This window comes from Papio anubis, chromosome 11 (assembly GCF_008728515.1).
Source record: "Papio anubis isolate 15944 chromosome 11, Panubis1.0, whole genome shotgun sequence".
Lineage (NCBI taxonomy): Eukaryota > Metazoa > Chordata > Mammalia > Primates > Cercopithecidae > Papio > Papio anubis.
The window spans coordinates 108268717-108285368 of NC_044986.1; the positions used below are offsets into that span (position 1 = coordinate 108268717).

Consider the following 16652-nt stretch of genomic DNA (forward strand, 5'->3'; position numbering starts at 1 on the left):
GTAATCCCAGCACTTTGGGAGTCCAAGGCGGGTGAATCACTTGAGGTCAGGAGTTCGAGACCAGCCTGGCCAACATGGTGAAACCCTATCTCTATGAGAAATACAAAAATTAGCCGGGTGTGGTGGCACACACCTGTAATTCCAGCTACTTGGGAGGCTGACAGGGGAGAATCACTTGAACCCAGGAGTTGGAGGTTGCAGTGAATAGAGATTGCACCACTGCACTCCAACCTGGGTAATAGGGCAACACTCCATCTCAAAAAAATAAAAGAAAAGAAATAAATTATATGTATATGTGTGTGTGTATCTATATTTTATATATATAAATAATGTATATAATATATTTTATATATATATATATATATATAAATTAGGGAAAGATGTTAAGACTTTGAAGTTCAGATTCACAATGACAAAATCTTCTGCAAGTGACCCAAGCACTATCCATAAAGGAAAGAAATAGATAAACCACACTATTTTTAAGTTAAGAACTTCTTTTCATGAAAAAGATATAAAAGTGTGAACACAAGTTACAGAGAGGAAAGATAATTGCAATACATATAATCAAAAAGGGCTTGTGTAATCTGAATATGAAAATGAGTCTTCCAAATAGATTTTTAAAAGACAAGCAACACAATAAAAAATGGGCAAGATGAAAAGATGCTCAACCTCATTAATTACAGGAGAAATGTAATTTAAAAGTACAATGCGATTCAGGATCATACCCACCAGAAGAGCTGAAATAAAAAGACACGATGATGCCGGGAGTGGTGGCTCACACCTGTAATCTCAGCATTTTGGGAGGCCGAGGCAGATGGATCACGTGAGGTCAGGAGTTCGAGACCAGCCTGGCCAATATGGTGAAATCCCATCTGTACTAAACATACAAAAATTAGCCAGGCGTGGTTGTGGGCGTCTGTAATCCCAGCTGCTGAGGAGGCTGAGGCAGGAGAATCGCCTGGATCTGGGAGGCGGAGGTTGCAGTGAGCCAAGATCACGTGTGCCACCACACTCCAGCGTGGGCAACAGAGCAAGACTCTGTCTCCAAAAAAATAAAACACAACGCAAGTGTTGGTGAATGCTCCTTCTCTGCTGGTGGGTTCTATAGAGATGCTATAGAAATCAGCACAATCTGTGTGGAAAGCTGTTTGACCTTATCTCTCACAATGTAACATTTCAGTATCTCATGATTCATCAATTCTGCTCCTGCATATGTAACCAACAAAAATGCTTGCATGCGCACACCAAACGACATATTCACAGATGTTCACAGCCGCATTATTTGTAATTGCCAAAACTGGAAACAACCAAGATGGCAACCAAGAGTAGAACACAGAAGTAAATTATGACCTTTTCATAAAATGAAATACTCTACAGCTGAAAACGAATGAGCTTCAGGTATTCACAGAAACACAAATGACCCTTACAACCATATTTGAAATAAAAGAAGCCAGACACCATTTGATTTTTCCTTGGAAAAATTTCAAAAACAGGCAAACTAGCCTGCAGTATCAGAAGTCAAGTTAGAAGTGACTTCTGGAAAGGAGGGAAAGGGAGTCATTGAAAGGAGCATAAAAAAAGAATGAGCAAGCAATGGGTTTCTGATACAAAACTAAAATAAAATACTAAATGCAAATAAAGGAGCGTGGGCATGGAGCTGGCCAAGGTTTCCTTCTTGACCTTGACCTGAGCGATGCTTACCCAGGGGTTGTTTTGTGGTATTCCATTGTTACTGTACTTTTTTCTTTCGTGCACTTTTCTGTTTATGTGTCATACTTTGGTGAAAATTAAATAAGAAAAAAATGAAAGGAAAGAAAAAGATGTAACAATGGATGAGACATCATAAAAAATAACCAAAAATGGCCGGGCGCGGTGGCTCAAGCCTGTAATCCCAGCACTTTGGGAGGCCGAGACGGGTGGATCACGAGGTCAGGAGATCGAGACCATCCTGGCGAACACGGTGAAACCCTGTCTCTACTAAGAAATACAAAAAACTAGCCGGGCGAGGTGGCGGGCGTCTGTAGTCCCAGCTACTCGGGAGGCTGAGGCCGGAGAATGGCGTGAACCCGGGAGGCGGAGCTTGCAGTGAGCTGAGATCCGGCCACTGCACTCTAGCCTGGGCTACAGAGCGAGACTCCATCTCAAAAAAAAAAAAAAAAAAAAAAAAGAAAAAATAACCAAAAAGGGCTATCGAGCTCCAGACATGCCATCAGTTTACCGCAGTGATGTTTCTTAAAAGGTTGTAAACTAAATTTTTAGTTTTTGGGAACTTTCCAAATGATTTACAAGGTCTTTGGGAGGGGAAAAGACAGCTCTACATTGAAATATTCATCTGTTGCAGTTCACTGGATGCAAAGCGCATCTGTGTGGCCTCCCAAAATTATTCTGTGCATTCATACATTGTCCTAATGTAGCATCTATGATGTATTCTAGCAGCACCTATGATGCGTTCTGACAACCATGTAATTTTTAATGTCATATGTTACTTGGTACTGCCCTGTCTCACAACACTTGTGATACTTGTTCTAACTGCCTGTTTATATTTCTAATGTCAGAAAATTCTACCAGAGACCCTGCCATATTTCCAGAGTCCCCTATGTGCTGTACCTAACAGTTCCTGGCCTGTAATATACACTTAATGAATATTTGCTTCACATAAAAGTGAAATATCACAAAGTAAATTAAGTCATTTAAGTAAATTAAGTATGCCTTGGGAAAACAAAAGTTATCTTTCACAGCACCTTGCAAATCAATAGGATTAGTGGGGCATTCTTCTCTGACCTTCTTGGATAATGAAGTACTTACAGCCTGAAAATTCTGCCTAAGATATTCCTGCCCTGCAGGTATATATCCAAGACTTTTTGAAGCTATATATAGTCAAAACATAAACTCATCATTATTTTCAAATAAATAACACATGCAAATTATTATCAATGGACATCTTATCAAAGGTATTAAAACCTAAGCGGTCCTTCCCTTAGATCCTGTTATATTCATTTAGAATTGAGGACAATCGTGAAAAACATCAGGTTGACAGAAGAAACAAATACAGATCAACTTTCACATTTTTCACTTTTTAAATGTTCAAATATCATTTCTGTCTCTCACACACAAACACAAAATTAATTTTTAAAAATTGGCTATTAGACTTTCCTTCACAATCACAGAGGTAACAATGACCTTAGTACTTTAAATAACGTATGTTGTAAACTGGAAGAAGACTGGATTACATAAATGTCAAGAACTTTGTTGAGCATGCTGCTCTATCAAATTCCAATAACAAGAAATTATAAAATCTCATAATCTTGTAGCAGAAGAAGTCAAAATTCCATACCTCAGTCACTGCTATGGAAAAGGTGAGGCAGGGCAGTGTGGTGAGGACCACACACATCATCAGAACAGGTCTCCTAGCAAAGGAGAAAAAATAAGCCAAAGCAATCATGGACAAGATCGACAGTTCCTCTTACATTCTGCTAATTTTGCAGTTCCTGTTCCATTCATCTATAGTTTTTCTAAGAAGCTGCTGCTTCCCTATTTCCATTTCCCAAATGTTTGCGTATGGCAAAGAGGAACCCGTGCAGAAACCAGAATGCTTCTTCTAGAACAAAGGGGTGAGAGATTTCCAAATAATTAGCAAACCACAAACTATTAAAAGCATCAAATCACAAGTCAAATGACATTCAACATGTTCATAATTCATTAATTAAAATCCTGCCCAAGAGGTGAGGCTGTAGTGACCAACTGAATAAATGAACAGCATGACTTTCAAGTTATATTATATCCCATGTTGTAAAATTTATTTTTCCAAAGTACATTTAGAGATGATAAATTATTGGATATTTAAAGATCACTTAAAAACATTTAAATTTTTTTACTAGAACCAAAAAAACTACACATACATAAAAATGACATAATTTTTCAAACTTGTTTTTGGACCACTTCTTAAACCTTGCATGATCAACCAATCCAATAGCTATTGAGATATAATACATAGAAAATAGTATATCTTATGACACAGAAAATTTAAATGTGGCCAGGCACGGTGACTCACTCCTGTAATCCCAGCACTTTGGGAGGCCGAGGTGGGTGAATCATGAGGTCAGGAGATCGAGACCAACCTGGCTAAGATGGTGAAACCTCATCTCTACTAAAAATACAAAATATAAGCCAGGCGTAGTGGCAGGCGCCTGTAGTCCCAGCTACTTGGGAGGCTGAGGCAGGAGAATGGTGTGAACCCAGGAGTCGGAGCTTGCAGTGAGCCAAGATCGCACCACTGCACTCCAGCCTGGGCAAAAGAGTGAGACTCTGTCTCAAAAAAATAAATTAATTAAATAAATAAATAAAATAGAAAATTTAAACGTATGTTTAGCATTCTTAAATTATGGGACAACAAAGGATACTTATTCAAAGGTTTTCTACAATGAAATATTTACCTTCTCTTTGATTCGTTAATATGTATTATGTTAATTCCATTTATATAATGTTTTCTACGTACAAGCAGTGTTGAATGCTTTCAAATTATTAATTTCTCCACATTCATAAAAAGAATGAAATCATGTCCTTTGCAGCAACATGGCTGTAGCTGGAGGCCACTATCCTAAATGAATTAACACAGGAACAGAAAACCAAACACTGTATGTTCTCACTTACAAGTGGGAGCTAAACGTTGGGTACTCGTGGACCTAAAGACGGGAATAGACACTGGGGACCATTACAGAGGGGAGAGTGGAAAGGGGGCAAGCGTTGAAAAATTACCTATTGGGTACTATTCTCACTACCTGGGTGGCGGGATCAGTCACACGCCAGACCACAGCATCATGCAACATACCAGTGTAACAAACGTGCACACATACCCCCTGAATCTAAAATACAAGTTGAAATTATAAAGAATAAAATAACAGAGAACAATTTCTCCTTGGTGCTGTCTTGCCTCCCCCATCCCAGCGCCATCTTAGACGTCCTAGGTGTAAATATAAATTAGAAGATGAGATTACCCCTCTCTCATGGCCAGACCTAGTACAACCTGGCTAAGACTAGTCTGATGGAATTTTCAACTGGTTGCTTTCTCTGTTTGTCTGAGCTGAGATCCAAGTTCCTACAACACTAAGTTTTCTAAGTAAGATTGGACAAGTCACTCATAAAGATCTCTTCTCAACTTGACCTCTAAACGATGACAATGCCCCAGAGACTATTCCCAGGCCTGTTCTTTGTCTATATTATCTTCCTGGATTATCTCATCCTGGCTTCAAATACCACTTATTTGCCCAGGACTGCACAATATATTCTGGCGTTTTTCCTGAACCCTGACTTGTCTACCCAATTGTTAGACACTTCCACTTGGCAAAGACACAAAGACACAACTCAGACTTACCATGTCCGAAACAGAACCCAAGTCCTCCTCCATACTTGTTCCAGTCCATCATCTAATCCTGTCTGATTTACTGCCAACGTCCATTTCAAACTCCTTTTCTGCCAACACTGTGGTTCATCCACTGTCACCTCTCATCTGCCGTATTTCCTAACTGGTTTCCTGTTGGTGGTTCTATTCTTGCATAGCAAAAACATTGTCTTCATGTTTTTTTAATGAAATCATGCTTTTAAAATGTAAAACCCATCTTGTCAATGCTCCAACATTGGGGAAAGGAAGGAGGTTATTGGTTAATGGGTATAAAGCTTCAGCTTTGCAAGATGAAAAGAGTTTCGTGGGTGGATGGTGGCAATAGTCACACAACATTGTGAATGTACTTAATGCCACTGAACCACACCCTTAAAATGATTAAGATAGTAAATTTTACATTGTATGTTTTTAATCACAATTTTAAAAAATCTTTGATGAACACACAATGTGATTGGAATCAAATTGAATCTTATTACCCTAGTCTACATGCTGTGCATGATGTGGTTTCTCTTATTGCTCCTACTCTCATATATAGTATAGGAAACACACACAGGCACACACACACACACACACACACACACGAGTTGTATACATAGCCCTTATGACTACCTAGAAATCTGCTGATTCTTTGTTTATTGTTTGTCCTCTTCCTCTTTCCTCATCCCCCGAGGTAAGTTCTGTGGAAGCAGGGACCTTGTCTGACTTGTTTGCTACTTTATTTCCAGCATCTAGAATAATGTTTCTAAATCATTTTTGTGCAATGAAATTTCTGAGAGTCTAGTGAATCCTATGAACCCTTCTCAGGACAACATTTTTAAATGAGTAAAATAAAATATACAGATTTTTAGAAGATAAATCAATTATATTGAAATTATTCAAATTTTAAAAATTACCTAAAGGCTTTCATTAAAAATTGTATACAGTTTATGGTTCTTTCTTAAAGAATTATGTAGTAATCCAGATTCTTTTTAAAGTTTAAACTTGGATGAGAAAGAATTTACATCATTTCTTTCATTAACCTCATAACAATATATGTGTCTATCTATGAACATGTCTTTTTTTATTTTCTTTGGAGCAGGCCAGGCCTGGTGGCTCATGTCTGTAATTCCAGCACTTTGGGAGGCCAAGGTGGGTGGATCACTCGAACCCAGGAGTTCGAGACCAGCCTGGGCAACACAGCAAATCCTCATCTCTATAAAAAAAACTATAAAAATTAGCCAAGTGTGGTGGTGTGTACCTGTAGTCACAGCTACTTTGGAGGCTGAGGCAGGAGAATCTCTTGAACCCTGGGAGTCAGAGGTTGCAGTGAGCCAAGATCACACCACTGCACTCCAGCCTGGATGACAGAGCCAGACTCCATCTCAAAAAAAAAAAAAAAGAAAAGAAAAGAAATGGGAGTACTTAAGAACTAGTAAAAATTGTAATCACTCATAATTTCAAGATAGTGAAGATCATAAACCATATACTGAAGTCTCTCCTACAACTGTTGTATCATATGAAAAGGTCTGTGTAATATGGTCTGAAAAGCTCTATGTAATAAAGTTACAAGTCCTACTAATACTACTGTGGTTTGTTACCAACACCCACATCAGAAAAGATTGGTAGCTTTCAATTAGAGGTTAATGAAAGAAATAATGTAAATTGTTTCTCATCCAAGTTCAAGAACTTCATGATGCTAGAGTATGTCCAACACATAGTAGGAATTCAATAAATACTAAATGAATGGACTCATTAGTAATTAAATAACAACCCAAGTGTATGTTTTATTTAACCAGAAGTTACATTAACCTGTGTTTGAAAATCTTGACTAGGATATGTTTATACATACATATATATATATATATTTTTTTTTTTTTTTTTTGAGATGGAGTCTCGCTCTGCCACCTAAGCTGGAGTGCAATGGCTGATCTCGGCTCGCTGCAACCTCTGCCTCTCAGGTTCAAGCCATTCCTCTGCCTCAGCCTCCTGAGTAGCTGGGATTACAGGTGCATGTCACCACACCCAGCTAATTTTTGTATTTTTAGTAGAGGCGGGGTTTCACCATGTTGGTCAGGCTGGCCTCAAACTCCTGACCTCGTGATCCACCGCCTCAGCCTCCCAAAGTGCTGGGATTACAGGCATGAGCCACCATGCCCAGCTGGATATGCTTGTAATTTATTGAGTATTATGGATCAAATGGTGTCTCCTCAAAAAGATATGTTGAAATCCCAAACCCCAGCACTTCAGAATGTGATCTTATTTGGAAATAAGATCTTTATGAAGATAATCAAGTTAAAATATGATCATTAAGGTGGGTCCTAATCCAATATGATTGGTGTTCTTATAAAAATGGGGAAATTTGGTGACAGAGTTGCACAGGGGGAAGACTATGTGAAGAAACCCATGATGTATACCATGTGATGATGAAGGCAGAAATCAGAGTGATGCATTTACAAGCCAAGGAGCATCAAAGATTGCCAAAAACACACCAGAAGCAAGGAGAAAGACATGGAACAAATTCTTTCTCATATCCCTCAGAAGGAAGCAATCCTACCAATATCTTGATCTCAGTGTTTTCACCTCTGGAATTTTGAGGCAATACATTTCTGTTGTTCAAGCCATCCAGTTGGTGGTACTTTGTTACGGCATTTCTAGGAAACTTACACCAATTTTGCAACTGGAATGTGGAATGCTGCTGTAACAAACACCTAAAGATGTAGAAGTGGCTTTGGAATTGAGTAATAAGTAGAGACTGGGAGAGTTGTGAGATGCATGATAGAAAAAGCCTAGATTGCCTTGAAGAGACTGTTGGTAGAAACACAGGTGTTAAAGGACATTCTAGTGAGGGCTCAGAAAGAAAAAAGGAGGGATATAGAGAAAACTTTTAGCATCTTAGAGAGTAGATATATTGTCATGAACAGAGTATGGTTAGAAATATGAATGCTAAGGTACTTCTGGTGAGGTTTAACCTGGAAATGAGGAACATATTATAGGAAACTGGAGGAAAGGTGATCCTTTCTATGAAATGGCAGAAAATTTGGCTATACTGTGCTCTGTTAGATAGAAAGTAGAACTTGCAAGTAATGAACTGAGATATTTAGCTGAGGATGTTTCTAAGCAAAGTGTTGAAGGCACAGCCTGTTTCCTCCCTGCTATTTACAATAAAATGTGAGTGAAGGAAGAGAGATAAATTGAAAAAGGAATTTTTAAGCAAAAAGGAATTAGAACTTGAAGATTTGGCAAATTCTCAGGCTATCCATATTGCAAATGATAAGAAAGCATGTTTGGAAGAGAACACCAAGGTTGTGGTTTGTGAATCCAGTCAACCATCTCAGCAGAAATACTGCTGGCCTGGACTGAAGGTGGCAGAGATAAGATGAAACGAAGAAACGCTGTTAGACTTCTAGGACTGTAGGGAGCAAATGGGTTAACCGATAGAGCTATTTGGCTGCAAATGTGTTATCTTTCAGAAGAGAAAAAAATGACTTTGACAGTGGTTCCAAAGCCAGGGAGACTGGTGCTACAACCACAAACCCAGAGGTGATCAACTTAAATCCACAGGGCAGAGCCATGACCATCCAAGGCTGAGGGGTTGGGGCCGCTATCCTCACAGGCCTGGATGATGGGCTCAGAGGAATCAGCATCAAGACACAGAGGATTATTTTTAAATTTTAAAAACTAACGGGATTTTCCTTCCTAGCTTTTGAACCCCCTTTGCATGGGACCCATGACTCCTCTTTCCTTTCCAAATTCTCCCTTTCGGAATGGTAATGTCTATCCTGCCTCACCATTGCATGTGGGAAGCAAGTAACCTTTTGTCCAGCTTCACAGGTTTGCGGATGGAAAGAAACTCTGACCCAGGAGGAATCATATCCCACGTCTTGCCTATAACTTTTTTGGATGATTTAGAGGGAAAGTTTTGGGATTTTGAGTTGATGGTGTGTAGTCGAGATTTGGGACTTAGAGTTGATGCTGGGATGATTAGGACTTTTGGAGGTGTTGAGATGAATTAGTCTATTTTGCACACCAAAAGAACATGAATTTTGGGAGGGTCAGAGAGTGAAATCCTACGGGTTGAATTATATACCCCAAAACAGACATATTTAAGTCCCAACCCCCAGTACCTCCGAATGTGACCTTATTTGTAAATTTATAGAGGTCATCAAGTGAAAATGGGGTATAAGGGGAGACTTGTATCCAATATGACTGGTGTCTTTTTAAAAAGGGAAAATCTGGGGCCAGGCGTAGTGGCTCATGCCTGTAATTCCAGCATTTTGGGAGGCCAAGGTGGGAAGATCACAGGTTCAAGAGATTGAGACCATCCTTGCCAACATGGTGAAATCCCTTTTCTACTAAAAATACAAACATTAGCTGGGCATGGGGGCGTGCCCCTGTAGTCCCAGCTACTCGGGAGGCTGAGTCAGGAGAATTGCTTGAATCTGGGAGGCGGAAGTTGAGGTGAGCCAAGATCATGCTACCACACTCCAGCCTGGGAGACAGAGCGAGACCCCATCTCAAAAAAAAAGGGGGGGATGGAAAATCTGAAAACAGACATGCAGGTGGGGAAGACTAAGTGAGGACACACAGGAATATGCCATGTGAAGACGAAGGCACAGATCAGAGTGATGCATCTACAGGTCAAGGAACACCAAAGATTGCCAGCAACTGCCAGCAGCCAGGAGAGGGGCATGAACAGAGCCTTCCTTACATCTCTCACAAGGAACAAACCTGCCGTCACCTTGATCTTAGACTTCTCACCTCCAGAACTTCTAGGTATTTCAGAATTTGAAACAAATTTCTCTTGTTTAAGCCACCAAGTTTGTGATACTTTGTTACAGCAGTCCTAGGAAGCTACTACAAGTAATAGAATTTAGGTTAGAAATATCACAGACACTTCTTTGAAAGACTATTCATGCTGCAAAGAATGCAAGTTTGCGACCATGGTACGATTGGCTAAAGAAAAGGCCGAGATGGGCGGATCACGAGGTCAGGAGATCGAGACCATCCTGGCTAACACGGTGAAACCCCGTCTCTACTAAGAAATACAAAAAATAGCCGGGCGAGGTGGCAGCGCCTGTAGTCCCAGCTACTCGGGAGGCTGAGGCCGGAGAATGGCATGAACCCGGGAGGCGGAGCTTGCAGTGAGCTGAGATCTGGCCACTGCACTCCAGCCTGGGCGACAGCGCGAGACTCCGTCTCAAAAAAAAAAAAAAAAAAAAAGAAAAGGACACGTGGGCATGGTGTAATTTCCACATGAAAGACCAAGTTAGGGTACTGCCCATAGACCTCTGTGTGCATCATAATAAACTGGCAATGAGAAGGACCCTCCTAGGAATGGCACCCATTAAGGATGAACTAAGTAAGCTCAGCCACGTTGGGTTAAAAATTCTTGTTTGTGCAGCAAGCATCCTGGCCCGGAGATTTCTCATAGACGAAGCATGGTGGGTGGAAAGGATCAGATGAGAACTTGGGAAATGACTCTCTGCTCAGAAACATAAATCCTTTTACCAAACTCATGAAGTTAAAGTTTCCGTGCCCATCTTTCAAGGCTCTCCAAAATCTAGTATTAACGTTCCAACATATAATAACTCTCGGCTCTTTACGACAACTCAGTGAGCTCATATTATACCACAGGCTAAGCGCTACAGGAAAGAATTTTACCTATGACAACCTCACAACAACCCTCTGAGTGAGGTATCAACCCTATGGCAATTAAACTGATGTTGAAGGCTGAATTAATTTTGCCCAAGATCCCATGGCTGGGAAGTGAAAGATGACTTCTAATCCAGGTCTTGTGAGCTCCAAAACTCACGGCCTGAACCACTCTGCAATGCTGCCAACCCATTTCTCACCACTCGCTCCTTTCTAAGCAAGTAGGTCTTTTCCAACCCCTTAAATAATTCACTATGTCCACTCATTCCTCATATTCATCCTCCTCCTCTGGATGCCCTCCCACATCCAACTTTCCAAGCTCAGTGCAAATCAAGTTTTCCTTACGAGACTTTCTCTGATTACTCCAAAGCATAGTGCTTTTCTAATAAACCTGAGTCCATAAACCACATGTACTGAAAGGCTGCTGAGTTCAAGGCACTGTGGTGGGCTGATGGGGCAGGGTGGAAAGGGACAGGTAGGAAGGATGAATCAAAAAGGGCATCTCCCTTACTGTCAGTATTGAGGGGTTTTTTTTTGTTTTTGTTTTGTTTTTTCTTTTTTTAATAGAAAGACAGGGTCTTGCTATGTTGCTGAAGCTGGTTTCAAACTCCTGGCCTCAAGTGATCCACCTCAGCCTCCCAAGTAACGGAGACTACAGTCATGCATCACCATGCCCAGGTAATTTTTTTTAAATTTCCTGTAGAGACAGGGTCTCGCTGTGTTGCCCAGGCTGGTCTCAAACTCCTGGTCTCAAGCAATCTTCTTGCCTCAGCCTTCCAAGGCTGTGCCCAGTCACTACTAAGTTTTGATGATGCTCTTCTCTGGGATAATAAAGGACTAGTTGTGGGCCACATAAAATTTGGTGATTTGTTGTACAGTGGTTTATATCACTTTCTAATTTTTTCATGTACAACTATCTAGACTCCACAGTGGACTACAGAGTCCCTGAGGATGGAGGCAGTACCTGAGAACAAAGGCATGTACCTGCAGTAGCCTGGAAATAATGTTGGCTAACATGAAGAATTCAGGTAGGGAGGCTGGGCATGGTGGCTCATGTCTATAATCCAAGCACTTTGGGAGGCTGAGGCATGTGGATTGCCTGAGTCCGGGAGTTCAAGACCAGCTGGGCAACCTAGCAAATCCTGTCTCTACAAGAAATTTAAAAATTAGTCAGGTGTGGTGGTGCACACCTGTAGTCCCAGCTACTCAGGTGGCTGAGGTAGGAGGATCACTTGAGCCTGGGAGGTTGAGGCTAGAGTGAGCTATGATCATGCCACTGCACTCCAATCTGGGTGACAGAGCAAGACCCTGTCTCAACAAAAACCTAAATATATATATTTATAAATATATATATAATGAAACCTAAATATATAGGTATACATTTACCTATCTGAATTTCTTTTATATATATACACACACATATATATTTAAATATACCTATATATATTTAGGTTTCATTACATATATTTATAAATACATATATTTAGATTTTCTTTTATATATATAAATATATATATGTTTTGTCATATATGTGTGTATATATAAAAAAGAAATTCAGATAGGTAAATGTAGACCCATTAAACAAACCCACAGAGCGGACTCATGGATCACTATTAACCTGGAGGATTTCTAGTAAAACTAGGTTTAGTCAATCATACACTCTGTTATGAAATAGGTGACATCATTGCAATGGAAGCCAGTAGCATTATATCAATAGGTGAAGTCAGTAGCTGCATCAAGAGGACATCAGGGTGTCATTAAGATAATATCCAGGCATTAAAAATCCAGCCAGCATCCCAAGGAGACTTTCAAAAGAGTCAAAGGTCGAGAAATCATGGGATAGGAATGGCTGATGGAACTCTGCCCATTGGAGAAGAGAAAACTTAGCAGACTGAGATGTGGCGTGGTTGAGATGGCAGAATGATGCCACTGCCTTCAAATGTTGCAAAAATTTAACACAGATACAGTAAGCTCAGAGAAGTCACCCCTGGAGACACAATTTGGGGAGCTGTCATCATGCAACGGGCAGTTTACATTATGCAAGCTGATGGGAGTGCTCAAAAAGCAATAGAAATGGGGAATAGGCAGTGACGGGCACAGCTCCTGGCCATGGAGAAAGAAAGGGCAGAGGAGGCGAAGTCTACAAAGTGGATGGGAAAGAGAGCTACATAGTGATAGGTTTCGTTTCAACATAAGGGAATAAGGAAGGCTGTACTACACAGAGCCACAGAAAATAGTGAGTTCTCTGTAGAATCAGAGGTATTTGCATTGTGAGAAATCATTTTGTAGATGAACACTAAGAGTTCGCCCAGCTCCAGGATGCTGTGGAATAACGTCAATATTTGATTTACAAGCAAGGGGAAGAGGAGATTTTTAAGGACTGGGGCTGAGATACAGAAAACTTCTTTTTCTTTTTTTTTTTTTTTTTTTTTTTGGAGACACAGTCTTACTCTGTTGCCCAGACTGGAGTACAGTGGCATGATCTCGGCTCACTGCAAACTCTGCCTCCCGGGTTCAAGCGATTCTCCTGCCTCAACCTCCTGAGTAGCTGGAACTACAGGCGCACGCCACCACACCCAGCTAACTTTTGTATTTTTTAGTAGAGATGGGGTTCCACCATGTTGGCCAGGCTGGTCTTGAACTCCAGACCTCAACTGGTCCACCTGCCTTGGCCTCCCAAAGTGCTAGGATTACAGGTGTGAACCAGCATGCCTGGCCCAGAAAACTTTTTTGAAGAAGAGAATTACCCTATTGACAAGGATTGGGAGGGAACGCGTGGGGAGAAAAGAAACAAAAGGTAAGAAGACCAGTGGGTGAAGGTTGCCAGAGTCCAAGCGTTAGTTAATGAAATGGTCTTCATTTTTCCCTTGAATAGAAATGATCAGGACAAATCAGGTCTGACACTGGATTTGAATATATGAAAATTTGGGGGACCACATCAGAAACTGAAGTTTTGATGGTCTGGAAATAAGGGCCTAATTGGGATGAGAGAAACAGTCATGGAGAACAAGGAGCTGACACAAGACAGAGGAAGAGGAAGAATTACCACAATGTGGTGACTTCCTGCATAGGATGAGGAGAGAAAAGAAAAAGTAAACATAGTCCTGCTGGTTTACTGTGTGATATGGTGTCACTGGGTCTCCACCCAAATCTCATCTTGAACTGTAGCTCCCAGAATTCCCACATGTCATGGGAGGGACCTGGTGGGAGGTAATTGAATCATGGGGCGGGTCTTTCCTGTGCTGTTCTTGTGATAGTGAATAAGTCTCATGGATCTGACAGTTTTATAAAGGGGAGTTCCCGGGCGCGTGCACTCTTGCCTGCTGCCATGTAAGACATGACTTTGCTCCTTATTTGCCTTCAGCCATTATTGTGGGGCCTCCCCAGCGATGTGGAACTGTGAGTCCATCAAACCTCTTTCCTTTATAAACTACCCAGCCTCAGGTATGTCTTTACTACCAGCATGAGAACAGACTAATACACTGGATTTAGTAGGGCAAGGAAGATAAAGCCTGCAGTCAACTATGACAAAATTATTTATCTTTTTCATGTATAATGCCCCAGACCAAACTGTAAAGGAAATATGGATAGCTTAAACTATGTGAAAAATAAAAATTCTCCACATCAAAAACACCAAAGTAAAATTAAAAGACTAATGATAACTCTGAAATGTATGCTACATCAAATTCAACATCCTTATTGCTTGATGATCTTGTGCAATTAAAACAAACGAACATCCTTAATGTTTATAGAATTCATAAATCAGTAGCAAAAAAAAAGGACATACCAACAGAAAAAGAGATCAAGGACAAAAATACATGATTTTTAGAAAATACAAATAGCCAATAAATCTATGAGAAAATGTTAAACACAATAGATAATAGATTCACTAACGGAAACTGGAATGTTCTGAGAAGTAAACTGGTAAGCAGCAGTGTTTAGTTAATGGGGTCTTACCAATTAATTATCTCTCAGAGGTGCTGAAAAGTGAGCTGCATTTCCTTCAGGTTAGCCCGGGTGTCCAGGAGTGCACAGATGTCACTAGTGCTGTGTGTTTCAGTTGTGGGGGCCAACGCGGAGCAATCAGGTGCTCAAGGATCCCTTGGGGGAGTCTTGGCTCAACTGCTCATTGGCTCTGTGATCTTCTAACTCCTGTGCCTCAGTTTCCTCATTTGTAAAGCGGAGACTATCATTGTTCTTGCATATCAAGATTACAAAATCAACTAAAATAATACAATGTGTCTAAAATTATGCTTGATACATAGCACTTGCTCAATAACTATTTGTTCTTACTTTACTGCAACTACAACAGCTACTACTACGATGATCACCACCACCACTACCTAAAGCAGATCAATAGCAAAATCTCATGGAATATATCAAAAACTTAAGCCAGGTAAAATGTTGCTCAAAATGGTCAGGTCTTTCAAACTTGCCCTGCCCAGGATTCCTGACGTGTTCATAGTCTGAATTAATCGTACTCAAAAGGACTCAAATGAATGCCCGAAATATAGCTCTAGGTCCCAAGACAGTTTGGGAATCTCCACAAATATTCTAGGATTATCCTGCTGCCAATGTACTTTCTCAATGAAGATCTGCTCCCGTTTCAGGCTAGCCTTGTATGTAGCTCAGTGTTATCACACATTTTCTGATATTCCAGGAAAAGAACCCTCTTATTTCCTGGAATACACAGTTTGGTGTGTCTATAAATAGCTTTCTTCATTCCCCCAAGCATCTCCCTTGTTGATTATGAATTTTGGCAGGCATCCCTAGAATGGAGCCATAATTCCAGAAAAATCAGGAAGTGTTAACGAGAGAAGGGAAAGTACTGGATTAAAGTTCAGCCTCCAGTACATTTGAAGCTCTCTGAAATTGTGTCCTCCCTCACAAAATGGGAATTATGTCTGCTTGGTCAACTTTACAACACTGACATGTAGCCCTAGCGAGAAAATGAAATGAAAAATGTAACACAATAAAACATAAATATGACATAAAATAAAACATAACAACTCTGTGAATGTAAAACATGTCTGAGATACCAATGATCTCACCCTATGGGTGTTCATTCTTCTCAAAGAATAAAAGAAACCTGCAAAATTCTCCAAAATTGAGGAATATTACTGACAGCATATATTTTCCTTCAGTTTTATTGTCACTTCTACCACTTTTCAGAGTCATTCTGGAGATTTAACATGATCGCATTTTTAATGAAAACAGTAAATTCAGTCTGAGGTCATAACACTTATATTCACTGAATGATTACCACAGACCAGTTGCTACGCTAGGAACTTTACATGCATGATCTTACGAAGTTTCCTGAAACAGCACTCCAAAAAAGAAACCTCAGTTGTCTCTGTTTTGCCTATGAAAAAATTAAGGCTCAAAGAATTCAAATAACTCACATAAGGTTTCACGGTCAATGTCAAAGCTAGGATTTGAATCCAGGCCAGTTTTCTTTTACATATATTCCTGGGCACACTCTTTGCTGACTGATGACTCACTCCCTCCTGAAGACCAGCCTTACAGGGCTCATGACACCAGCCTGGCCCTTCAGGGAAGCTCTCAGATAAGCCTCATCAACATCAAATCATGAATGTTCAGGGTCTATGAAATTGCACATAAA

At 40.3% G+C, this 16652-nt stretch overlaps 1 protein-coding gene across 1 annotated transcript in view; it reads right to left on the reverse strand.

The window, feature by feature from the left end:
- The window catches only part of TMEM236 (transmembrane protein 236), a 47182-nt gene that overhangs the window by 23936 nt on the left and 6594 nt on the right, over positions 1 to 16652 (reverse strand). The window contains exon 2 of the mRNA XM_003903429.5: positions 3335 to 3407. Coding sequence (XP_003903478.1) covers positions 3335 to 3407 — 73 coding nt within the window. The remainder of the gene's footprint in view (positions 1 to 3334; positions 3408 to 16652) is intronic.